The sequence below is a fragment of the Vicugna pacos genome, chromosome 18 (genome assembly GCF_048564905.1).
Source record: "Vicugna pacos chromosome 18, VicPac4, whole genome shotgun sequence".
Taxonomy (NCBI): Eukaryota; Metazoa; Chordata; class Mammalia; order Artiodactyla; family Camelidae; genus Vicugna; species Vicugna pacos.
The window spans coordinates 29,649,460-29,676,965 of NC_133004.1; the positions used below are offsets into that span (position 1 = coordinate 29,649,460).

The 27,506-nt window shown below is 44.0% G+C and overlaps 1 protein-coding gene across 2 annotated transcripts in view; it reads left to right on the forward strand.

Annotated features, from left to right (window-relative positions):
• PRKCB (protein kinase C beta) overlaps nucleotides 1–27,506 on the forward strand; it is a 295,939-nt gene that overhangs the window by 208,622 nt on the left and 59,811 nt on the right. For both annotated transcript variants that reach the window (XM_072942795.1, XM_072942793.1), the window contains exons 8-9: nucleotides 4,282–4,378; nucleotides 10,748–10,894. In XM_072942795.1, coding sequence (XP_072798896.1) covers nucleotides 4,282–4,378; nucleotides 10,748–10,894 — 244 coding nt within the window. The remainder of the gene's footprint in view (nucleotides 1–4,281; nucleotides 4,379–10,747; nucleotides 10,895–27,506) is intronic.

The following is a 27,506-nucleotide window of genomic DNA, read 5'->3' on the forward strand; positions in this document are numbered from 1 at the left end:
AGTAACGTAAAAAAAAAAGTTTTTCGTTTCTAATGTTTTTGCCGTGTGTGTGTGTGTGTGTGTGTGTGTGTGTATGGTGTCATTATTGGCCATATAACTCTTCAAGACTGTTTTCAAAAATGACTTATTAAATTGATATAAACTCACATTTGTCACAGTTCATGCTTTTTGCCCATGCCTTTTCTACGTTGCTGGCATGCACTCATTCCTTCAGGGAATATACGCAGTGAGTACCTGTGTGATGAGGAGACCCTAGAGAGCTGAAAACAGACAAGAATCTTTGCTGATAAATGCTATAGAGAAAAGTGAGTGAGAAACAGGGACAGGGAATGCTGGAGGTGGTGGCGTTCTGATTTAATAGAGTACTCAGGAAAGGACTCACTGAAAAGGTGAGGACCTGATGAAGGTAAGGGAGTGAACTGTGTGGAGATCTAGGGAGAAATTATTCCAGACAGAGAGAATAGCAAGTGCAAAGGCCCTGAGGCAGGAGTGTTCCTGGCAAGTCTGAGGAGCAGTAAAGTGGCCCGTGTGGCTGGAGCTGGATCAGTAAGGTGGGGAGTCACAAGGGATGAAGACTGGCAGGATGAGGATTAGTTGGCAGATCCAGTGTGGGCCTTGTAAGGACTTTGTCTTCTGCCTTGAGGAAGCTGCGAACCCAAGGAATGAGGAGCTCTGTCTCCTTTGGTTGCAGAGTGGTAGGTACCTCTTGCCTAGTCAATCTTTGCCCATTCTTCCATGTTTATTTAATCTTTCTAAGTCCTCTGGGTTTGTGTAGCAAGTGCATGTTGTTGGATTTAAAAACAAAAACAAACTCATTCAGAAAGTCTTTTCCTTTTTCCCGTAAGGACATGTTTAACATATATGGTCTTAATTGCCACATTTGTATATGGTGTTTCTATTTCTAAAGTTTCATTTCTTTGCTATTTAATCTTTTCCTCTTCTTCTGAACAGACAAATAATTATCTTAAATCCTTGTTTCCTTAAAATCATGTGTCTTTAAGCTTTCTTTTGGTATTACTAATAATGACATTTTGTTCTTATCACATAAACACAAAAATAAGTCTTTGGAATCAGACATCCTGAGTTAGAATTTCTGTTCCACCACTTCCTAGCTGTGTGCCCTTGGGCAAGTTACTTTGCCTCTCTGTGCCTTCTTTCCTCATTTGGCTATAATAGTGGTAATTAAGTCATAATATTAATTAATATAAGTGAAGTGCTCAGTGTCTGGTAAATACTAAGCACTCAGTATTAGATATTATTATTAATTGAGTAATTATTAGAAAAATATAAATAAGCAAACAGAGAAGATTATCAGAATCCCATTGTCCAGAGATAATAGCTATTGACAGTTTAAAATTTAGAATTTTTTTTCTCAGTCTGTGTGTGTATGTATGTGTGTGTCTGGAAAAAAAATGAAAAATTTTTAAATATTTAATTTATTTTTTGTTTGGGGAGGAGATAATTAGGTTTATTAATTTACTTAATTTATTTTGATGGAGGTACTGGGGATTGAACCCAGGGTCTCATGCAGCTAAGCATACGCTCTACCTCTGAGCTATACCCTCCCCTTGCCCAAAACGAAGTCTTGCTGTCCGTACTGCTTGGCAGCCTGCATTTTCCACCTAACTGCATTTTGAACCCTCTTCCCTGCCATTTAGTAATCTTGGCCAACCTCATGTTTAATAGCTTCGTATAGTCCCTTCTTACAGATCTGCATCAACTTATACATTCTTTTTATAAGATGTACAGTGCTTACCTATATAAATAATTCTATAGTAAACATACTTAGAGTGAAACCTTTGTGCCTGGCTTTAATTTATTTCTTAATAAATTCCTAAGCCTGGAATCAATGACTTTGAGAACATATGCATTATTAAAGTGTTTGCCATAATGTTCTGGAACTTTTTTCAATCAATTTGCATTCTCACCAATGCTGTGTGAGACTTTCACTTCACCCACGCTTGTCAACATCTGGTATTAGAAATTTCAAAGATGATGCAAAGGTTGTACATATTTTGTTACTAATTATACCTATTTACACAATATACATCTATAATATGCATTAACACCCTTTTATTATTTTATACTGTACATATTATTATGTATACACCTGTTACTAATTATGTTGAATGTTTTTATTTGTATATTACCATTTTTTGTAATTATAATTGACTATGTCCCGTGTCTTGCCTATAATGTGCTTATTAGTTTAGAAAAACTTTTTATATAAGAAGGATAACGCTATGTCTTTGCTGAAATCTGTGTTGCAATATTCCTCTCTTCTATGTTGTAGGTTAATTTTGGTAATACGCATTTTTCTTTGTGTCATATAAAGCTTTCTGTTTGTCTCTAATTAATGTAATAAATATCAAACCAACTGCCAGAAAAAAATCCTCTAATTCACTAATTGTTTCCTCAATTATCCATCCTAGTGTTCATTGTCACCAGTGAATTTTAAAATTCAGTCATTTATTTTTCTTCTGAAAGTCTTTCCTAAGCTCAGATTGTTCGCCTTTCATAGATGCATCAGTCTCTCGAATATCACTAAAATGTGTTAGATAGTTTCTCGAATTTTCTCTTTTGGGAACAGTTCTGTTTCATGGGTGGTACTTAATTGGTTCCTCAGTGCTTCTCTTTATTTGAATGAGTTTTTCATGGGTACACCCTTATAGAAGGGAGAACACAGAAATGTTAGTGTCCCTGTTCTAATCTTTCAAATCCAGACGAAGGGAGAAAGGAGCCTTTTGCATTTTTTGGAATTCTTCTTTGTTGGATCGAGGTCTTGGTCCTGTAGAAGTTTAAGAGAGGGCTATTGCTGGAGACAGCTGCGTAACAGGCAGCCCTACTGCCTTGTGGCAGGGGCCCCCTGTTTGTTTTGTGCATCTTAAATGTAGAAGAGGCATCCTGGCCACGGCGAACATGAGGTGGAACACTGTGCTCTGACCCATGCCCCAGGTGCTGACCTGTCCCATACATCCTGAATATGGATCAAAAATTGAATACACTCATCCAGTCCCTGGGTGTGTGATCCAGGTTGTTAGTGGGGTTCCCATTGAATGATTACAGCTGGTCAATTCCCACTGATGTGTATTTTCCAAAGTGCAGGACCCCAAATGGCTTAGATAGTACATGGTTGGGGCATCAGCCATATTGAATTGCACCCAAAGCTGTTCTTTGGTCAGTGCGCCGTCAGTTCTTCAGGTTATGGCAAAGAGGAAGTCTAAGAGGGTGGATCCTTAATCCTCTTTAACCCTGCTGCTTGCTGATCTCTGATTTTAACCAGGAAGGCAAGCCCTAGTCTCAGAGCCTTTGGTAAGCAACGCTACCTACTTGGATTTGGGTAACTTTGATTTGCATATGCTTAATTTTTCACAGTTACATACTTTCTGCTGTAACAAGTGATACTGGCTTTCATTACAAGGAGGAGATAGAAAGTGTCCTTTTAAAGTGAATTTCTTTTTTTCTTTTCATAGACTTTCCTCTTTTAGAGCAGTTTCAGGTTCACAACAGAATTAAGCAGAAAATGCAGAGAGTTCACACATAGCCCTCCCCACCCACACATATATACTCTCCTCCCTTCAACATCCCTCTTTCTTTATTTAAAAAAAGAGGAGTTAATGTTAATAGCATCCTGATTTCGGTGGCTATCTTTTCCCGAACATGGCTCCATGTTCTCTTACTATTAGTTCAATTTGAGGAACTTCCTGGAAGTCACTGCTGTGTGGATAGCACCCTTCTTGATTGATTTCCAGCAAAGATACAGATGTTCTCTGATTTTTGTATTTCTTTTGGTGATCTCAGTGGAAGTTTGGAAGACAAGCATTGAATATTAAATGTGGAGGCGTACAGGCTCAAATAGTCATCCCAGCTTTGAGTCACCTATCTTCCTATTTTTAGAAGCTGCTTAGGAAGATTTGTGAATGGAGAAAAAAAAACCTTGATGAAAATTGTGAATTTTGGTTAGGAAGCCTCTGGGAGTGAGGGATTTCAGATTCTTTTTTTCCCCCTAGTGACTTGAATGCCTTTGGAATATCCCTCTTCCTTTTTGATTTCTTTTTTGGCAGGAGGAGCTAATTAGGTTTATTTATTTTCAGGAAAGGTACTGGGGATTGAACCCAGGACCTTGTGCATGCTAAGCATGCCCTCTACCACTTGAGCTATAACCTCCCCACTAACACATTTTTAGAATGAAGTTTGCTATAGACCTCCCTCCCTTATCCTAATCGACAAAATAGTATTAAGTGTACTCATGGAATTTGCCTTTCCCTTGCCTCTCTTTAGGTTTAAGTTGCTGAGCCAGGAGGAAGGCGAGTACTTCAATGTACCTGTGCCCCCAGAAGGAGGGGAGGGCAATGAAGAACTGCGGCAGAAATTTGAGGTGAGATTGTCTGTCTTTATGCACCAGAGTGAGAACCGGTTGAGTCTGCCTTTGTACTGTTTTTCTTGTTTATGCTGTGGTTTCCACCCAAGGCCTTTCATGACTCTGTGCCTCTGCAGTGTTGTTCTAGCTCCCAGAAAACTCCTATTTATCCTTCAAGACCCCAAGTAAATGTCCCCTGCCTTGTGAAGTCATTCTTGCCTCCCTGTCCTCATTCAGATTTAGATATTTCCCTGAAAGTCTTTATTCACAGCCTACCTGGCTTGGACTAGAAAGTTAGTAAATGCTGAATGAAAGCAGTGGACAGAGTGGTGATATATTTTGGAAGCTGAGTCATCTAGGCCTGCTGAAGGTAGAGTCTGGATTTGAATCTATGACTGTGCTGGTGACTCCATGAAATACTCATGGGTATATCTTCCAAAGATGAAGAGCCCTTGATTCTGACCTTGAGCCACTGTGCTGTCTCTGCTTCTACTCCAGTTAAGCCCCTTCCCTTCTGTGGGACCAAATAAACCCCATTTTCCAGCATATGAGAGTAAGTAGCAGATTTGTAAGACACATCCCAGTTTTATAAAGAAAATGTTTTGGGGAAAATGGTTTTGAGTTCTTTCATTATATGTGTATTGAATGATTTTAAAGTGGTTTCATAAAGGAAAACACATTATTTTGTTCACACAAACAATATACTGAGTCTGATGGGAAATCATCAATTCTAGATAATCAATGATGGCCTTCTAACTCTGAAAAAATGTATAAAATAGCTAAAACAAAAAAGGTTATTGTCATCATTATTCATCAGGTAATCACACAAGCAAATGAAGACAAAATACAACTAGGTAAATTTTGGTGAAAGAGAGGTCTATGGTACTTTGAGAGAGGTCTAAGATGGAAATATAAACTTGTCTGAGTCATTGAGGAAACAACAATGGAAGTTAACCAAGTAAAGAGGGTAAAAGTGCATTCCATTCAGAGAAGACAGCATGTTCAAAGGCCCTGTGGTAGGGGTGTCATAAAGCAGCTATGTGAAGCTGAAAGAAGGCCAGAAGTGTAGGTAGAGCTCAGAGAGCACAGGATGAGTTCACAGTAAGGCTGGGAAGTCGGTGGGGGTCAGAGTAAAAGGACTGTGCTGGCCTTGGCAGGGGTTTTGGCATTCTTTCAAAGAGCCATGTCAGTGTGCCCCTCAACTTGACAGAAATCATACTTGAGTGCTGACCCTTGTCTTGAGCCTGGGCCCTCCACAAAACCTGGACTCTGTTGATGGTTCTGACTCGGTGGGACTTCCCTTCCTGGAAACAAGTGGAATAAACAGGTTGGCCTTGGGCTTATCAGTCATTCTCCAGTGAACCTGACCCCTGAGGCTTATCCTTACAAAGCCATTCTAGCCCCGGTGAGTTGATGAGAGGACCTTCTCTCCCAGTAGAGTCTAGAACTGGACACTGTTTGGTAAAAAGTAGGATAGGAGGGCAGGCCTTGCCAATAACATTCCATCTCCTTTCCTCAACTTTCTGATGGAGTGGTGTCCGTTTGCTGCTGAGTTAAAAATGCACGATTGTGGGTGAAAAAAACCTGGCCAGTGTTTTCTTGTATAAAATGAAGGCTCAGTTTTGCATAATGATTTCTTCTGTCTTAGGGCAGCCAGGGTGACATTTCAGAACACCCAGGAAAACATTTCCTACACGAACAGAGCATTTGTCTGGGCCAGTTATTGGCTTGAAGGAAAGGACTGTTTTATCTGCAGGCAACAAAATGTGTCCCTTTATTTCCCGCAAGAGCCTGCAAACGCTTGTTTATGCCTGAATGGTAATCGCTCCCTACCGTAGTTTGTTGATTAAAAAAATGTTTCCAAGAGACCGAAAATTGTTCTCAGACACATAGAGGAATTTCAGTTGACCTTGAACGTGAGAAATGTAATCCCTGTGCAATCACCAATTAGCACCCAGAATGACTCAGAAATTACTTTCAAGCCTCTTATCCGGAGAAATTCTGAGTGACGGTGAAGTCGAGCTGCTGGAATTGAGGTAATAGAATTTCATGGTAGGGTGAGCTTGGTGAAGCTACCACACGTGGTACATTTCAGAATGTTGGCATTGGCTCTGTCTGGGGGCTTTTGTCTGACCGTGGCCTTGCCGATGGGCCAGGGAAGGGAAGACTCCATTTTGGATGGCTCAGAATGGGTTTTCTGGCAATCTTAGAATTTTTTAATTTAATAAAATGCCAACTATGTGCCATTTATTGTTTTAAGTGCTTTAGAAATATTAACTCATTTAATTCAGTCCTCACAACCACCCTGACTGGTAGGTACCCTTATGATCCGCCTTTCTCTTTTACAGAGGAGGAAACTGAGGCTCAGAGAGGTTAAGCAACTTTCTAACATCCCACAGGTGATCATTGTCTTGCTTTGAGTTTCCCCAGAAACAGACTATAAGGATTCAAGTGCAGGGATCGCAGGAGGCATCTTTCTTAGAGTAGTGGAGAAGTGATGCAGGAAAAGGAAGGGAGCTGGGAAAATGTGTATTATCAGGCAGGTTACCACTGGGGGCAGCTGGGGTTTAATTCTGCTTTAGGTGGGGTTTAATGCATGTCACAGGGTTTGCAGTCAGAGGGGCGGGAAGCTGACGTCTTGTCCACCAGCCTTCCTTCCATCACTGGCTGAGGGCTGCTTGCAGGGGAATCGAGCTGCCAGCACCTTCAGCTTGCCCTGCTGGTGGGCTGTGCTTGCTCCTGCAACCAGGAAAGGAGACTGCAGGCAGAGTCACATGTGGAAGCGGTAAGCAGCCCCAGGTGTAGAGAGGAGGGGGCCAGGGGTCTTGGCAGGATACCTGGGGCCACATCTGTGCAACGCAGCCTGCTTCCTTTGGGTAGTTCGAGAGCCAGCCTGCCTGGATTGGAATCCCAGCGCTGTCCCTACCTTGCTGGGTGCTGAAGGCAACTTACTTTTTCTGAGTTTTGATTCCCCATCTGTAAAGTGAAGGTATGGTGGCGCTTCTGACCTCCTACGGTTGTGTGAGGAACAAATGAGATAATGCATTTAAAACAGTGTGTGGCACGTCCTATCATTCAGCTGTCAGGTTGTTGTTATCATTATCAGCATCCCCTCTGACCCTCGGAATCAGTAAAGCTCAGGACCTGCTCCTTCTGGGATTTTGGAAGGGCTGCTTGGGGGTTCGGGAGCATCTGTGGGGACTCCTCACCGATGGGGGGGGTCTCTGCCACCGCTGCTGGGTATTGGGAGCTCCTGGTAGGGATGGGGGTGACAGAGAAGTCCAGTCTAAGCCAGCACAGGCATTAATCATCTGAAATGGAGCCCTGGAGCCTGGCTGCAGAGGTGCCTTCACTCTCCCCAAGCACCGTCTGGAAAGAGGCAAGACTCTTTGCTCAGATGCGCGGCTCTCTTTGCTTTTCTCTTTGAGCGCTGAGTCCTCAGGCTCTAAATTGCAGACATGAAAAGGCCACCACTAGTGTACTTCTGTTTCTGAAGGCATATCCCACCCAGTGAGATAGAGGATCCTTTTAATGTGGGCTTCAGTTTAAACATGTCTTTGATGGAAGACCTAATCAGCATGAGACTGAGGGGGAGTCATGGGACATTCAGAGGGACACAGGACAGGGATCTTGTCCTCCAAGGGCTCTGTGTGAACGAGTCACAAACCCAAATGTCTTTAGGAGCTGGACAGATAACAAGAAGGGGGAAAAGCCTGGTGTGAGAGAGCAAGGTGTGGTGGTGATGGGGGCAAACTGGAGATGTCCCTGTGAAGGCACCGTGCCTTATGGGTGGGGCCCAGTGTTACCAGATCTTCTTTAAAAGAAGCTGGGATTTGGGTTTTTATAGGACATCTCTTAATTTTTAACAGATGTCAACTAATTTAAATATTAGTGCAGACCAGGCTGATAAGGCTATTAGGCTTCTAATCTAATGTCTAAAAGCTGAGATAACATTCTGTCTTAGTCTGTTCAGGCTCTTATAATAAAAATACCATAGACGAGATAGTTTAACATTTATTTCTCGCAGTTCTGGAGGTTGGAACGTCTAAGAGCAAGATGCCAGCAGAATCGTTCTGCTTCCTGGTTCATAGACAGCCGCCTTCTCACTGTGTTCTCACATGGTGAAAGGGGCTGGGGGCCCTCTGGGGTCTCTTTTATAAGGGACTATTCCCATCCGTGAGGGCTCCGCCCTCATGACCTAATCCCCAAGACCCCACCTCCTAATACCATCACCCTTGAAGATTAGGATGTCAGTTCGTGGACTTGCGGAGACACAGACATTTTAGGTCTACAGCACGTACCTGTAAGAAAACTCACCCAAGCAAATTGAGATGGAATGTGGAAAGAGGGCCTTTGGACCTGGATTCAGAGGGGAGAAGGTGGTTTGCAAGACTGTGGAATGAGGCTGTTGGCCACTTGCTGCTCTTTGAAGAACAGGAAGAAAATTTTCCTCTAAGCTGTCAAATGAGAAATTTGGAAAGTGTGAGTGCCTCACTCAGGCTCCGCCAGCAGGGGGTGCTGGAACTGACAGGTGGATGGATGCGAACCTCAGGGCTGGAATGGGGACTGGAAACCAGGGGCAATCAGGATGGGGAGCTTCACAGGTTGGAGACTGGGGTGTGTGAATCCAGTGGGTCCCGAGTCAGGATTCAAAGAAGGTGGAAGACAATAATTAAGCAAGGGGATGGTAGGGGGTGAGGGAGGGTGGGAATGTGTTTGGATCAGCACAGCTTGGGAATAACTGAGAGCTGGAGGGTGAGGATTTGGGATGATGGGGGGACATGGCCCCCTCAAATCAATGCAATATCTCTTCTAGGCTCTTTTCTTGTTTGCAGTCTCCCTGATGACCTGGTTTTAGCTACTCCCTCTAGGTCTTAACCCCAAATCTGTCTCCAGTTTTTACATCAATTTGTAACCCGAAACCTACATATACAACTGCTTACTGGGTATTAATTTCCCCTTGGTTGTCCCAGAGACACTTAAGTCTCAATGCATCTTACTACAAGGTAACTGGACCTAGAATGCTCACAGCAGCCTTGTTAGTGGCCAAAAAGTGGAGACAACACAAATGTCCATAAACAGGAGAATGGATAAATGTGAACAGCGAATGCTACTGAGCAGGACAAAGGAATGAACCACTGATCCATGCAACACCATGGGTGAATTTCAAGACCATTATGATGTGCGAAAGAAGCCAGATGTAAAAGACTACATACTCTGTAAAGGAAAACTTGACACCCTCACAATGCTTCTGACACCAAACATGTAGATTTTCCACAGCAAGAAATTCTCCAGTTCTCTGTACCACCATTTTGGTGTCCTTCAGTTATGACATTAGCTACCCGGAGTTAGTGCAGACCCCATAAGTTAAGGGCTGAGTCCTGTAAGACAGCCATCCCCCTACTCCAGACTCCAATCACAAATATTCCGGCCTCCTGTCTCTCCTGATTTCACAGCATTTGTTGCCATTCTGAGTCATCCTTCTGGAGCTCACAACAGCAGGCCCCTCCCCCATTGCACTGAGGACAAACCTGGGCCTCATCCATCCATTTATCCAACAAAACATTTAGCTGGCAGCTATGCTAGTTGTCAGGGAAATTGCGGAGAATGAGCCACATTCCCTGCCTCGGCAGGTTTCCAGTCTGTTGGGGAAAATGAGTGAACAGACAATTATCATCCAGTATAAATGGGAAGTAAAATGGAGGAAGGGAGCAAACAGGGACACCTAATCCAGAGACAATCAAGGAAGGCTTCCCTGAAGAAGTGAAAATGTGGAGCAGAGGGTAACTAGATTGGTGAAAGGGAGAGAATAGCTATCTCCACAGCAGTGACAGTAGGTGCAAAGGCCCTGAGGTGGGAGGGGGCTCAAGGATGTGAAAGGAGCGTGAACCTGGGTTCCAGGGAAGAAGGACCCAAGAAGTGATGCAGTCAGGTAGAGCTTGATCATACTGGGCTGTTGAGGCCAGTGAAAGCACCCAGGTCTTTATCCTTAAAATGGAAGCATTTTGAGCAGGGAGTGACTTGGTTGCGTATTAAGAAGTGGAAGGTCACTCTGGCTGCATGTAAAGCCCAGTGTGGAGAGAACCAGGGTGGGTTGTCCAAGTGAGAGGTGATGACAGGTGGTGCTGGTGAAGGTGGAAAGAAGAAGAAGGAATTCTAGAGACAGGTTGGAGGAAATAGTGACTAGTCCTGGAGGTGGGTGAGACCTGAGGGATAAAAGAGAAATGGGGGTGCCAAGGGTGGCCTCCACATTTTGCGTCTATACCCTGGATGTTGGGCCATGCTCTTCACTGAGCCGGTGGCGTGAGCTGCAGGAACCATGGCTTGCAACCTGTCTGTGAATTTGAGCAAATTCTAATGATGTTTTCTGTGTGCTTCCCCCTCCAGAGGGCCAAGATCGGGCAGGGGACCAAGGCTCCCGAAGAAAAGACGACCAACACCGTATCCAAATTTGACAACAATGGGAACAGGGACCGGATGAAACTGACCGATTTTAACTTCCTGATGGTGCTGGGGAAAGGCAGCTTTGGCAAGGTACAGTGTGGCTGGGGGGTGGCGCCTGCTCCAGAAGGAACAGCTCGCCAGGCAGGCACATTTGCTGTTCAGATGGGGCTTCCATTCCAGTGAGGGAGAGAGCGCAAAGTAAACAGAGCCACCTGACAGTTGGTAATGAATACTGTGAAGGAAATGAATGGCGTGCTGTGACACAGAGAGATCAAGGAGGGACCCACTCAGACTGTCTGAGGAAGTGGCATATCAACCGAGATCTGAAGGATGAGAATGAACCAGCTATACAGTCAAAGAGCTAAGAGAGACTGTTCCCAGCAGAGAGAACAGCAAGTGCAAAGGTCCTGGGGTGGGGAAGGGCTTGGCCATTCTAGGCACCAGCAGGAGGTGTTGGGAGTCAAGTGTCACGTGCGGAGGGGAATTTGTTGGATGTGAGGTTGCAGAGGTAGGCAGGGCCCGATCAGGCAAAGTCTTCTGAGCTGGGCTGAGGAGTTTGGATTTTATTCACAGTGCAATGGGGAGCCACTGAAAGTCTTAAGCAGAGAAGTGACATGATCAGATTTGATTTTGGAAAAGATCACTCTTGCAGCGGAGGATGGAAATGGTTCTTTTTGAACAGCAGCACAGCTGAAGGACGACCCTGGGACTCGAAGAGTGATTCTGGATGCTTTTATAGACAGCAGGAGATGCTGTTTTACTGACGTTGAGCTCGGGTTCTAAGTATTCCTGACTTGTTTAGTGTTGTTTTGAGTCTTTTAATCCCTGTGTGTGCCACAGACAGGTCTCGTATAAATCTCCTATCACGAGCTCAGGTGTGCGTAAAATATCCATTTCTTCCGCATCTCTGTGGCTTAAGTCAAAAATCTGGGCGTTATCCGTGACTTCTCAGCCTCCCCTGACCCCAGCCACGTATTTCCATCCATCGGTGAGTCCAGACAGGTCCTCCATCAAAGTGTATTCATGAATTTACTGCGTTCTCTCCATCTTCACTAATGCAGCCCACATCTGAACCAATACAATAGTGGCTGGACCACTGCAGAGGTTCCTAACTGGTTTCCCTGCCTCCACTCTTCTGACCTATAATTCGTATACTTCCCTCGAGCAGCCATCGTTATTTTTAAAAACTTACATTAGGTCAAGTCACTCTGCTGCTTAAAACCCTCCAGTGACTTCACAGGTTGAAAAAGTTCTGTTCTGTGTCCTCAGCTTACATCACTCTTTATATTCTGGTCCTTGTTCTCTTCCTTCCTTTTCTTTCTCCCCATCACCCACTGTGCTCCGGCCACGTGGAGGTTCTTGTTTTTTGTTTTTTGTTTTTGAAATATACAAAGCTCCTTCCTCTCTTAGAGCTTTTGTGGTGCTGTTCCCTTTATTCTTTGCATGACTGGCTCCTTCTTGTAATTCCCATCTCTCCTTAGATGTCACCTCTTTTGAGAAGTCTTCCCTGACCACCACTCAAAGAGCCATTCATTCATTCTGTTATATTTCACTCTCTTCATCAGCACCCGTCGCCAGTTGGTACTTTTCTTGCTTGTCTATTGGTTTGTCTCTCTTCTCCTTCTAAGACCTGAGCTCCACAAGAGCAGGTGGCCTTCTCTGCCACGCTCGCCACTGTACCTGCAGTACCTGTGGACTGATGCACCCAGGGCTTAGAATTGAATGCATGGGTTTTTCTCTCTGGACCATAAGGTCCGTCCATCTGCTGCAATGGAATAAGGAACCTGAGGTGGTGGCCTTGGCATGGGGTGTGTATAGAGAGCAGGAACACGAAATAAGGTTGCTGAGAAGCCCCAGGGTCCGTAAGGTTAGAGAACAAGCAGTTGGGGATAGAAGAGGTCCACAGCACGGTGCGTTTTTTGTCAGCAGCTCTGAGCGGCCTTGGGGGTAGAGATGGAGAAGAAGATGGTGAATTCGAGGTAAGGGGTGGGGAGTAGCAGGATCAGTGCTCGGAAGATCACAGTAAGAAGGGGGCTAAGGATTCTGGGAAGACGGATGCCGATTGCACATCCAGTGGCGCTTGTTCTGTCTAACAGGTGCTCAGTGAAAGTGCACTGAACAGATGCATAAAAACTGCACCCAGACTGGGTCGGAAGGAAATCAGAGCAGGAAGAGGGTTATAACCTGGGTGGGAGAGGAGGAGTCTAGAGGCCTAGGGACGAAAAACAAGTGGATAGAGTTAAGAGATTTAAAATGCTGGTAAGACTAGCGACGTTTGGATTTCTAAGATGAGGTGGTTTCCATGATGACAAGGAAGAAAGAGGCTTAAATGAGGAAGAGGTTCTAATAAGCTGAGGCTGTCAGGGAGTTTTAAAAAATATTAAGTTATGTTTTTAATAAGCAGTGTGTTCACATAGTTCATAATTAAAATCATATTAAAAGGATAAACACTGAGAAGTCTTGCTCCCACCCAGGTTCACATCTTTCTGTGCCCCCCTCGCTGCTACTGTTCTCTGTATCTAAACGGTTTTGTTAATTGAATTTGCATCTTTCCGGTTTCTCTCTGCTGGTTTAACATATAAATATGCATTTTTATTCTTGTTGCCTCAAAAGTGAGCAGACTCCACACGTAGCTTGTCCCTTTCTTGATCGCTCAACCATACAAATTGGAGAGTTTGGGATTAAGGAATGGCTGTCCCAGAGGGTCTTCTGGAAAGGATTGGGGTTGGGGGTGGGTAGAGAAGTGGGAGAGTGGGTCTTTGGGGAACAGCGAGGGAATGAGAGAGAATAGATCATGTGTTTCCATGGAAACCGTTATAATAATTGAGAGTTCTGTTCCAGACTGTGGATGTGGCATCAAATAAATCACAGATGAAAACAAGAGTCTGTCGTGTAAGCAAACTAGAATAACAAAAACCTCTACAAGCCTTTAAAACTTAAGAGTAATCCTTCGCAACTCTCATTCTGCCAGCCACGGTTTTAAATTAATGTGGTTTTACATCTGAATGCCTACTTTTTACCGTTTTGCAATCTTGTGAGGTATATATTATCCACTGCCCTAAATGGAAGAATGCGTCGGCAGTAATTGCTCCTCCTTCCGCAGATGGAACAGGTGGACCTGTGGGGTGATCTGTTCACACCGCCCCTCCCCCAGGCCCCATCTATCAGATCTGGTCCAGGAAAACGTGCTCTTAAGCACTGCAGTAATTTGTGGAGTGACCAGGGAGTGACACAAGTGTTTGAATAAGACCTGTGAATATGAAACAAGGGACAAAGCAAGTGTGAAGGCTGTTGGGTTCCAAACAAGTAAACCATGTTTCAGAAACTTTAAAAAGAAGTGTGGAGCGTTTGCTCTCCTGAACATGTGAGGGTGCTTACTGGAAGGATTCTCTCAGCAGGGCAGGGCCTTGTGACATGTCTGGCTTACTTGGAGATAGATGTCCCCTTGCACTTTTGTTCCAGAGCATTTGTTCCAGAGCGTGTATTATCCATTGGTTATTTCATTTTATTTTTATAGCTTTACCCTTCACTGTCTGTTTTTTATGATTTCTTGAACCTTTGACTTCAGCTTTGCCAACCTTTATGGTTTACACTTTTCAAGAATTTAACCCCTGTGGTTGTCAAATGATTTTTGCATTAACATTGTGCTCCAAATATATAAATTGGGCAGGTGTGTGCTGTCCAGACTGATAGTACAAGTGGAGCTCATAAAATACACTCAGCAAGTCCCTGCTAAAATCTATACACAATATGTATGTATATGTATGGCTGAAGCATTATGCTGTATGCCAGAAATTGACACAATGTTGTAAACTGATGATAGTTCAATAAAAAAATAAATTAAATAAAAGCTAGGTAGTTACCAAAAAAAGTATATATACAACACAAATGCAACGTTTTCCATTATAAACTTGATTCCCCTGATTCCAAAGTGCTGCTATAATAAATATTCATTAAGTACTTAATTAATGCTAATATTGCTTGCCTTCTGAGACTTCAGATGTGCTTGTGGTAACAATTTGTATGAGCCAAGTCTTTTTAGAAAGTTATACTGGAAAGTCTGAAGGGGGACTTTTTTATTATTATTATTTTCTTACACTCCTGGACTCTTGCCTATGGAGGATACTGAGGTTAACAGGAGGATTCATGTGTGTGGAGGGCAGGTGCATGCTGTGGTGGACACAGAGCTAACATAAGGAAGCTCAAATCCAGCAGCTCAAAAGCTGTATCTTGGAAAATGATTGGTAATAGGAAAAAAAAAAAAAAGGAAATTGCCAAAATGTTCATCAATAGTGTGATAGTTAAATATATAATGGTGTGTCCATGATACCTTCAAAAGAATGAGGTCTTTCTATCTCATAGCTCTATCTGTCTGTCTGTCTGTCTATCATTGTGGAAAGATGTCCATGGCATAGTATCAAGTAAAAGTAGAAGTAAATTACAGAACACTATGATTAGTCATATAAAATAAACTGTACATGGAATAATTCTATTTATGTAATGGACTCATAGTCCCTACTCTCATTGAATTTCCCTCCAACATTTTGTTATGAAAAACATTTAATAATACAGAAAAGTTGAAAGAATTATGCAATGACTACCCATCGTACCCAGTACCTAGATTCTACAGTAACATTTGGCTGTGTATGCTTGATCATATCTCTCTGTCTGCTTGTCTCTATGTCAACCTGTTTTTTGGGGAGGAGGGAGTAATTAGGTTTACGTATTTATAATTTTTTTAATGGAGGTACTGGGAGTTGAACCCAGGACCTATGCATGCTAAGTACACACTCTACCATTGAGCTATATATACCCTCTCCCCCAAATCAAGATACAGACCTCGGTACACTTTACCCCTCAACTCTTCAGCATGCATATCATTTAACCAAAATTCAATATGTGTTTTTGATCATTTTAAGGTGAAATTCACATACAACAAAACACACAAATCAGTGTATCATTCTATGAATTTTGAAAAATGCATACTTAAAAACCCAATGAGAGTATAAACATTGATCAAAAAAAAAAATCACACTAACAGATGCAAAGTAAAACTGTGATGTTTGCTTCGTGCTGTGAGAGCCTGCGGGGGTGGGGTGGGTCCTAGCTGAAGTCAGGGAAGGCTTCCGTGAGAAAGCGGCTCTTGGGCTTTATCTAAAGGGTGAGTTAAATTAACTGTGCAAAGATGGGAGGGAGTAAATGGAAATCTCAGAATGTCTCCTCTTCCTGACCCCACCCCCAGTCAGGGCTGGTTGATCTGTGTGGCAGCCAAACATTTAAGCTCCTTTATTCGTTGGGGTGGATTCAACTGCCGGAATAAATAGACCCCTAAATCTATGCCGGCTCAGACACAATAGGAGTTTAATTTTCATTCATGTAACAGTCCAAGATGGGTGTTCCTGGCCTCGCCCACTCTCTCCATATGGTGATTAAGGGACCCGGTTCCTCTGTCTTGCATGGCTCCATCAATCCCTACAGCCTTGTTTTTGTCTATATTCAGAGTGCCGAGGGAGAAGAAGAGTACAGAGGAGGCACAAGCTGCTTCTGAAAAGTCTTGGCTTGGGAGTGGCACCCATCACTTCTGCCTGCACTCTATTTGAGAGTGTTGTCATGTGGCCATGCCTCAGTGCAAGGGACGCTGGGAGAGCAGTTTTGGTGGAAAGCCGCACTCCCTACTTTTCTTAGCTCTGGTTGGAATTTTTCTCGGTGACATGAAAGACTTTCTGACTTTTCCCTTTAAAGCTCCCAACTTCTCATGCCGCATGGACAAAAGACTTCAAGCTTCTCTTCTTGGTGACATTTCCTTGTGTTCAAATCATGGAACATGCCAGGTGTTAGTGCTGCTTTTCCTGAAGCATAACATAAGCCAGGAATAAATCAAGTAGGAAGAAGTCAACAGCTTATGAAATTGAAAGAAAAAGTAGAAAGTCCTTAGAAACTGAGCGCAGGTATTGCATTTGTCTTTTCAAAAAGTCACATCCCCGTCTGTTGCTCTATGTGCATCTAAGACGTTCAAAATAAAAAGCCAAGAGGTGAGGGACAAAACCATTAAACCTCCTCTTCTGGTGTTTGATTGGCCTGCAGTAATGTCCAAGAGGCTGGTGATATTAAGTGCCTGAATGTCACAAAGGAGGCCGTTGAGGGTTCGCCAGTGAACCCTCCCACTGTGCACTGTGTGCCGCTCTCCAAGGTGCTGACGCCAACTCCCTTAGCTCAAGATTCAGACTGTGCAACGGGGCTGAGTATAGCCTTGGCCAAGCTTCTCAAATATTAGCTATTCATGAACCTGTTTTTTTTTTTTTTTTACCATGTACATATTTACTTAATACTATCTTAAATATTTTCTTTAAATTGCTTCGTTGACTTCTTTTTCTTCTCCTTAGCATTGCCCTAAGCAATCATGTATGTGATGTCACAGGCTTGATCTACCAGTTATATACCTATTTTAATATATCCTAGGAAAACGTATTAAAAGAAAAATAATTTTGTTCTTGGACTGTCAATAGTACAAGTACCATATTTTGTGAAAAGCTGCCTTGAAGATCTTACACTCACATGACAATTTAGTACTTCAGTTAACATTGTATTTCTGAGAACATAAAGTCATTTTTTGTGTATATCTTGAAGATACAAAAAGTGTCTGATCTTCCCTCTCCCTTCTATCCTTTCCTTTAGATGAGGAATGTGCTCAACATTTCCTGTATCCCTAAAAATATCTTCTGTGATCTTGACCCTCCCTTCTCTATCCTTTACTCACTGACTGTATCCAGAGAATCAGACTGCTCTTTTGAGATTTGCTGCCTCCACTGCCTCCTCACCCGCCCATGCCTTATCCTTTTGCATTGTGTCTTCTCCTCTCAGCAACTTGTGAAACACCTGTCTCTCAGGTTACCAGTGAACCCCTAGCTCCTCACTCTCCAGATCTGAGCACAGGGCATGGTGGTTGCTTATGGAGGGCAAACATAAGGGAAAGGAATTGGGACTAAGATTGGAACCCATACCTCATACTGGGGAGAAGTCATCACTTTTATAGTAACTACTCACTGACAGACCTAATTAAGGATTTGTCCATTCAACAAATATTTATTGAGCATTAACTATGTGCCAGGCACTCTTCCTGGTGCAGGGGAAATGGCTGTGAACAAAACAGACAAAAATACCTTCCCGCATGGAACATATATTCTTGTGGTGGTGGTGATGGTGGTACTACTGAACATTCTGAGTCCTTACTATAATGCCAGGCTTTGTTGTAAGTGCTTTGTATGTATTGGCTCACCCTTATGCTGTAATGTAGCTACTATCACCCCCATTTTACAGATGCAGAAGTGTGATGCAAGGAAGTTGAAATAACTTGATAAAATCGCACAGCCAGTCAGTGGAATTTAACAGACCAATTTTGGTTTAGATACATGTGTTCTTGGGCTCTTGATTGTTTGATACTTAACGCTTGCATTTCTAGTCTCAACAGTGGTCCCCTTGCCATGTCACCAGACATATTCTAGGAGGTTAACCGATTTCTCCCCTTATTGCCTCATTTTCCCCTCTCTTCTCTGTCCCTCTGAGTGTAAGCAGAGTTTGTGTGCCTTGTTTTCACTCTGAGCCTCTGCCATTAGACAGACTGCATGCCCATTGTGATGGGAGATTCCAGATTTTCAGTTCTCCCTCCTCACTCTGTGCCTAGTGCTCCATGGAACTGTGAGCCATCAGTAGGGGTTCCTGGGAGGCGCCAACTTCTCTCTCCTAGCTTCTGCCCTTCTTACTCCTCTGCAGGCTTCAGCTCGTGGGGTCCTCCAAGTCTTGGGGGCATCTCTAGTGTGTGTGAAAACTCCCCAGTTGGTTCCTTCTCATCATCAACTTCTATTTCTTCTAACCCTCATGCCCACCCTCTGCAATTCCACTCACCCATCTCCATTTTCTTCAGCTTTTATTGAGCTCATACTAATTGCCAGGGACCAGGCTTTGGATTTACATGCATTACATCATATTAATTCTCACCACATCTTGCAAGGTAGCTACTGATATTAACACTATTCGACTTACATGGGAATTATAAGTCAGAGAGGTTGAGTTGTCTCCCCAAGACCACACAGCTGAAAGGAGGCAGGACCAGGACTTGAAATCAGGTTCTGTGATTCCAGTTGAATCACAGTTGCCTCTTTCCATCTCTAACAACACTCTTTTCTACTCTGGGGGGCACTCATCGCCACCAAACTGCTAGTTTTTTCTTTTTTGAAACAGTTTTAAAACTGCCATAAGACTTTTGTGGGTTCCTCCTTAACAGCATGAATAAAAAGTTAAAAAGTATATCTTATAACTGCACTCATATAAGGGCAAATAGATTAATATTGTATGTTAAAACATTTTCTTAAGCATAAAATTTCGTTTTTTCCCCTTGGGATTCTAACAGAAATTAAAACACTTTCACGAGCCCCTGAAAAGATCATGGTCCCTCAGAATGCTTGAAGTTGGCCCTGTTTGCTAACACCGGTGCCCCACAGCCTCCAAGCTGTCTCCCCAAAAGCCACCGGTGTGCTTAACTTGTGTGTGTTGTGGGTTTAGGCACAGGAGAATAATCCAGAGCTTCAAGCCCCAGACTCCAGTGTCTTCTGCTGGATCCAAGTGCAGCACTGAATTACCATAGGAAAAAATTGCCTGAGATGATTAAAAGGCAGTTGAGTTCATACCAGTAACAAAGGCCTTTTCTCAAGTCTTGGAGCTCCCGTTGTGGGAGTCTATCCTAATTTTAATCTCATTAGTGGTATGCATTCACACGCACACATATACATCCATACATTAGAGGTGGTTATATAATCCTGCAGACAAAAGCTCTTCCCTTTACTTCAACCTGCTTTGCTATCTTCCTGCACCATATGGTGCATCCTTTTATCATATGGTTCACAGATAGCTCAGTCTTTGCTACCTGTTCCCTTAATCCTCTTCCAGAGAACCTTTTGACATTTGCTGTCTGATCTTGGATTCCTGCCTTCTCTTTGGTTCTCTCCCAATTACGGCAGCTTCCTCCCAGCCCCCAGTCTTTTGTAGGCAATTCTGACTGCCATGTATTTTTGCCGACTCATCTTCCCCAGTCCCAGTGAGGCCCTTCCACTTCCCGAATTTGTCCAGCATCTCATTAGTAAAGCGACTTACTGCTCTTCTGTAGCCCCTGCTCTCACCCCTCAGAAGATCATAAATTACAGAACAAGAAAGCCTCAGTAAGAGTCTGTTTTCCCAATAAAATTAATCATTTCAGGGAAAGTGAAATATCTGGAATTCAAGTTTGATTATCTAGCCAGAGTGAGTAAAGGGAGGATTTATTGGAAAGAGATGGCATGTCTCTGTGAATCGCTCAACATCCAAAAGCAAGAGTGCAGCCGGGACAAGAAGGCTGCCAGGAACCAGCAATCATCATCTCCACCTTGGAGACCCCCAATCTGCCCTCCTGGCTTCTTGCTGATGCCTCACCCTGTGGATGTGCCCCAGCACTACCCCCCTCAGCCTTATGTCACATCTCAATTCTCAGTGGCTGATTACCAAATCTAGAAAGAGAAGCTGATGGGGCAGTAGGACTCAGGGATCATGTGATCCAATTAGCTGTGGCCAAGGGGAGAGGTCACTTTTCCAGCCAGCCATCAGGAAACACAACAGGAACGGACTCTGCAAAGCAGGTGTGAGATGGGCAGTTCCTCAAAGAGAAGGAAGAAAATGCTGGTCCGGAAACACAAGGCAAAATGTTTCCTTTAAGTCTGTATGTTCTTCAAAATGTTGCCTTTGGAAAGTCTCTGTGGAAAAAATAATACAGAGTTAATTCTAGTCCTCTTATTAAAGGACCAGGTAGAACCTATTAACATGGAAACTCTGTCTCAGGCAATAATTCATGGCCACAGGTCCAATTATCATGCTGCCATTGTTCACCCTCTGCATATCCATCTCAACCACATCTTTATGTGCCATTTCAGAAATTCTAGTTCTGTTAAGATGAATCCCTGTTTACTAACAGCATAACCCGTAATCTTTCTACAGCAAACACGAGAGCAGAGGCCTATAGATTATAATCATCCAACACCCATGGTAAATATTTTGGAAGTCCAAGTATGAATGGTTAATGTAATTAAACATGCCATAGTTTGTTTCAGTTCCCCTGCCCCAGCCCCGTTTCATATTATCTACTGACTTCATTGAAAATCACTGCAGAGATTGATAATATATATCATGAGCATTGAGAATGTGTCCATGTGCTTTATATGCATCATTTAATATTCACAATGATCTTATAAGGTGGGTGTGTAATTATCCCCCTTTCACAGATGAGGAAATAGAGGCCCAGAGAGGTGAGAGACTCCCAAATTAACGCAGCAGTGGATGCAGGTTCAAACACAAGGAGTCTCGCTCCCAAGTGCACAACCACTACACCACACAGCCTCTGGGGCACTCACTGTGCTTCACGCCCGCCTTGGAGAAAGCCCACTCTCTATTAGTCTGGGACACCAGCCCCAAAGGGAGGCTTTGTGTGTGCACAGAGCAGATCAGATTATAGAGAAGCAGGCTTCCTTTGTGCATCTAATTGTTGGAATGAATGATGGGCCCTTAAGGGTTTCATTGCATTTTCTTTTGGTAAAAGGCATCAATTATTAGTTTGTTTTCCTGGGAATTGTCTAAAAAAAATAGTCAAATCTACTTTTATTTTAACCATCTAGCTTTGTCAAATGTAATGTATGATTCAAAAAAAATTGACTAAGTTAGCATACAGGTCGTCAACATTGATTTGAGCTCAACAGAATCAGTAACTTGAATTGATACCCATCAAATTCTACCACATCAATTCTATGATATTAATAATTAGAAGTGATACAGCCCAGAGTTTTGAAATAGTAGTTCTCTGGCATTTCTTATTGCAACCCAATCAAACAATTAAACATTTCTTATTAAATCCAACTAAACATCTTCATTTAAAACACAGGAGCTAAGCATTTCAGGTTTAAATCTTCTTACTCCCTCCCCTCCTTCTTCCCAGCAGCGACTGTGAGTCATTCCTTCCATGGGTGTAGTGACATTTGCTTAACAATAGCAAGTCCACAGGAGCTAGAGATGACTAGGCTAAAAGTACTTTCATTCTAAACTTCATTTCACACTTGCATTGGCTTTCTCTGCTAGTGGGCAAAAATTCGAGTTGATTAAATCTAGTGTGTGCCATGGCATCATTTTAAAGGACTTAAATCTTAGTAACACCTGTCAACCCGACCTCTGATCTGAAAACTCATTTCATCTATCACGCAGTTCCACGCCTCCTCCGTGATCAACATCCCCCCACTCAAGTGGTACATTTGTTACAATCGATAAACCTACACTGACACGCCATTATCACCTAAAGTCCGCAATTTACGTTAGAGTTCATTCTTGGTGGTGTCCGTTCTGCAGGTTTGGACAAATGTATAATGATATGCGTCGACCATTATAGCATCATACAGAGTAGTCTCACTGCCCTAAAAATCCTCTACACTCCCCGTATTCCTCCCTCCCACCCTCTACCCCCTAGCAACCACTGATCTTTTTACTGTCTCCATGGTTTTGCCTTTTCCAGAATGTCATATAGTTGGAATCATACAGTATGTAACCATATAAAGAGGTTTTATTTTAAATATGGAAAAACCTTACATAAGAAATCATGAAGCAACCAAGTTGTATCGTCTGAGCTGATCTGCACGCTCAGTACCGCTGTTCTTTTTTGTCTTGCAGACTTGGAGATTGTATTCCCAAAGTGATTCAGTCCTCCCCAGATCCACACTATTAACTCCCAGTTAGCATCTTTCCCCCCACTATATCACTTTTCAGTTTTTCCCGAAGTTCTTCTTCAGTTTGCAAGTCTACCCGGTAGCTTCTCCAAAGCGAGCTATTAGAAGCCAGAAACCATTTGTAGATGGCTAACTTCCAGTTTGCTGCTAGAGGCAAATGCATTTGAGTCCACTCAAGCCACGTGATTTTCTATTCAATTAGTGTGTCCACCATCACATATAAAATTTAAACACACATATGTGTGGATATATACGCTTAGAAAATGTGATCCAAAGTTCAAACGGTAACAATACACTTTGAAGAAATAAAATTAGTGACTCCAAGATAAGCTAGAACATGTTAGGACATCTTCATGTCTGGTGAAAGTTGAATGTTGGGAGAACCTCAAAAGGTAAAGAATTCATCAACTGTGAGGAACGTAGTGTATTGAGTTCTTTCTGGATGTTCTTGTATCACTGAGCCGCCATCATGGCCCTGTGAATTGATGGACTCTTGTCTACAGTTACTCCCACATCCACCTACAAGATCCCTTGGTTGGAATGGCTCTGCCCCTCATTCAAGGCCTCTGGTTATCAAGAGTGAGTGGCTTAAGCCACCTCTTCACCCCTGGCCCAGTATGAAGGAGGGCTTTGCCGGAGAAGATGAGGCTGTGAGGGTCTGGAAGCCAGGGCACATCGTTGCTTCCCCATTCGGAATTTTAGAAGTTCACAGATAATCCGCTGATTGCGCAGGGAAGTCCTGTTGGACTGAACATGCAGCTCCCTGTGGGAGAACCCTCTTAGCCTCTCCCAGAGGGCTCCTGCCAGCCCCACCTCTAAACACAGGCAAGGTGACCTTGCCTTTCGTTCTGGGCTTTGCATAAGAATCTCCTGGGAAATGGATTTTGCAGAAATTTTGGTCTATTTCTCTGTTCACGTTTCTGCCTTTCTCTTTCTCTCATCTGGAGAATGTGGGAAAGAACCACTGTATCCACAGAACGAACTGGAACATCACACTCATTCTCTGTATTTATGCTTTCACTTTAACAATGTGGCTTCTGTGCCCTGGGCTCTGAGCTTTACCACCATTATGTCACTTGCTCTCAGAGCAACCCTGTGAGGGAGGAACTGTCATGATGCCCCTTTTATATGTGGGGAAATGAGACTCAGAGAGGTTGAGTAACTTGCCCCAAAACACACAGCAAGCACATGAGAGAGTTAAGCTCATGATTCCAGAGCTGAACGTGTACATGCTGTGATTTTACAGTTCAAATTAGATGTAAACTCCCAGCTCATCAGACTCTGTCAGTGTCATAATCTCATTCTTACATCCAAGAGCTTGTCCGGATACCTGCCACGTTGTAAAAGAGATGAGGGTGTGGACGCTAACCTTCATTTTGTAACCTGACCACACCCAAGTCTCTCAGAATCCTACTCCTGAGTGGGTGACCGCCCTTGGAGGAACAGTGGACAGTGTTTGCCCAGTGCTCTAGCCTCTGATTACAACACCATCCTGACGGCCTCTTGCCAGCTCACCACCTCATCCTCCCCCAGGGCAGGCAAGGCCTGGCACAGGAAGCCTCAGATATTTAGAAGATTTGGATTTAATTGGTCTGGAGTGTGGCCCAAGCATCAGCTTCTAAAAGCTCCACAGAGAATTCTAATGTGCAGCCTGGAGAAACAGGAGCTCAGTACAAGTGAGCAAGGGAAACCCACGGAAAGGGTGGGAGAGGGGAGGAGACCAGATCTGCCTTAAGACTGAGAGTCGAGCTGATCTAAAGTTCTCTCTGCAGGTCTTCGAAGGAACTGGGTAGAACCCAAGCAGGAGACAGTCCCAGAGGGCAGGGGGACCTTCAAAGAGATGCAACCCTATAATAGATTCCATCAAGCTCCTAGAGAATTAGCTAGGAGGCATTTGCAGGAGACCTGGTTAGGGATCGTGGTGGCTTAGATTGGGAAAGAGGTTGGATATAGCGTGTGTTTTGAATGTAGAGCTGACGAAACTTGTAGATGCATTAGGTGCGAGAGGTTAGACAGAGGAACTGAGGGAGGCTCCATTTGGCTTTGGGCTTTTGGGAAGTGTCGGTTGAAGCTGGGGAAGTGAGGGGTGGGGCCTTTGGCTCTTAACTATCTCTGCCCTGTCGCATTAATAGGCACGTGACACCCAGTGCCCTCAGGACACGTCTCCTTAGCCAGTCGAGAGCTGGAAATCGGTCCTCTGTGCAAAGGATCGCAGGCAGTCCCCTTGGTCATTCTCAGACAGGATCGAGGGGATGATAACCACTGTAGTGGATGGAATTGTCTCCCCTCCATGTACATTTTCAAGTTCTAACTACTGAGACTCTGAACTTGACCTTATTTGGGCATAGGGTCTTTGCAGGTGGCATCAAGTTCAGATGAGGTGTGACTGGATGAGGGTGGGCCCTAACCCAATGGCTGGTCTCCTTACAAGAAGAGGGACAGAGACACAGGGAAGAAGGCCATGTGAAGACAGAGGCAGGGATTGGAGTGATGTGTCCACAAACTGAGGAACGCTAACGATGGCTGGCAACCGCAGAAGCTGGGAGGGAGGCCTGGAACAGATTCTCCCTCAAAGCCACTAGAAGGAACCGTTCCTACCAACACCTTGATTTCAGACTTCTGGGCTCCTGAACTGTGAGAGAATAAATTGCTGTTGTTTTATGCCTCATAGTTTCTGGTTCTTTGTTACGACAGTGCCAGGAAACTCGTGCAACCACCAGGCCCTAAGTGCTCATCATCTATTTGTCCAGCGTGGTGCTGAGTTAAGGTGTGCACTCTGCATACTCGATCCCCCAGAGTGCCCTCGACACCAGCAAAAGATAAGCATGGTCAGTGTCCCTGTTTTATAGATGAGGACATTCATTAAGGTTCAGAAAAGTGAAGTGAGTTGCTCAGTTACGCAGCTGGTACGTGGTGGAACTTGGACACGTACCAGGTCTCCTCGTTGTCAAGTCTCTGTCCTAATCGTGATGCCATCCTGTCCCATGGTCAAGGGCCAAGATTCCAGGCACATTTCGCCATTTGGATTCACCAGGAAGGTTCATCTTAACAAACTTTCCGTCTCGGAGTCCCGGGGCCACTTTCCTCCATTGTAATCTGCTGTCACTGGAAGCCACTGCTGTTTATCACATCTCTCCCGGAAGATTCTTGGGTAGCAGATGTGGCTTGGAATTTGATAAGAACATCACTTCAACACAGCCTTTCAGTCTGTTTGGAATCCTCACCCTGGAGCTGGAGGGACAGCTGAACAAACAGCCCACGTCCTCGATGTGGGTATTAACTGAAGCAGGAGCTCCAGAAACTTCGTGAGACAACTAGTAAAAAAAAAATCATGTCGACTTAAAGGAACATTTTAGAACATGACCATCGCCCTGGCTGATACCGTGGCTATTTTTCTACTGTTTTCTGCTATTGTACTGACACTTGAGGGCACAGATGGAGGGAGTAAGGTCTTCTCAAGCCGCTTACTTCTGGGAAGCAGGGCCACCTCGGTCCTGTGTGTGAGCGTCTCACCAACTTGCATCTCACCTGGCGTCACGCCTGGCACAGAATTCCCGGCAGAGCTGGTGGACTAGATGGATGCACCAGAGTCGTGGCTGCAGCGCTAACTCAGACCAAGGTCATCTCAACAAGTAAATGAATGGTTTGTTAGTGGTTGTAGAGGAAATGGAGAAAGGCCATAACTGTTCCATCCTTGACCGTGAGTTAGGCCACAAGGGCCAAAACCTCAGCAAGTGGGATGGGCAGGAAAAGGAGAACAGGGCCAGATCTGGAGTTGAATTTGAAACGCCCAGCGGCAATTTGCAGATGGTGCAGCCTCACAACGCAACACTTGGTACTCAGGGCTCGGAGAATCAGATGGCGTGTGGTCAAGAGCGCGGACTTTGGAGACAGATGATCTAGAAGGATCACTTCCTAGTGGAGTGACTTTGGCCCACTCACCTAACCTCTGTAAGCCCTGGAGACAGTGGCAGTACCTACACTCACGTCTGTGTGGAATTAAATGAGACAGTACACAGTGGCAGTAAGGAGTCAGGGTGGTTATCATTATCAGCTCCAAACTCATCACCTTCCCAACATTGGCCAGTCCGCCCAACCTTGCCTTTTCTCTCCCTGACAGTAACAGTGGGCTCTTTCCTTTGAACATCACCTGTTCTTTGTCCAGTCACCCCACCTGGTGCCAGTGCTCCTCTGTCTACTGGAGATAATCATTTGCTGCATCTCAGAGATCTGGGAGTTGGCATCTGGAATTTGAGTTCCAGAACTTGAGAGCTCACTTCTGACCATAATTCTAGGCCTGGGTTTATGGATCCAGATGGTCTAATCCTAAGGGAACACAATTCACTCCCTTTTGCCTGGAATATGCCTCCCCCATCTCCTCCTTGCTAGTCCTAGTAATGCTTCAGGTCTCAGCTTAACCATCCCCTCCCCAGGGCATCTTTTGCTGGCCCACCAAATCAGGTTAAGTCCTCCATGTGAACACTCATGGGGCACTGTGCACTTCTCTTTCAGGAGTTTAATCATAATTGAATTGGAATTATTTGTGCTAGTGTGGGAGCTTCCTGAAGGCATTGTCATCCCACATCCCCAGTGCCTGGCGCATCCAGACAGTTTATTTATTCATGTTTACTGAATGAATAAATGAATTGGCCAGCCTTCCAGGTCCTGGTTAAGTCAGGGGATAAGATTTGGAAGGCAAAATGAATTCCGTCTATGTTGCTGGTCTGAGTTGAAGCCTTTTAAAGAGAAAATTGATTGAAAAGAGAGTGCGTAGCTAAACGCAAGAAATGAATAAAGTGAGGTTGCATCAGTGCACATTTGAACTTAGAGGAATCTGTTCTAGTTGCTTTTTTTTTTTTTAATTGAAGTATAGTCAGTTACAATGTGTCAATTTCTGGTGTATGGCATAATGT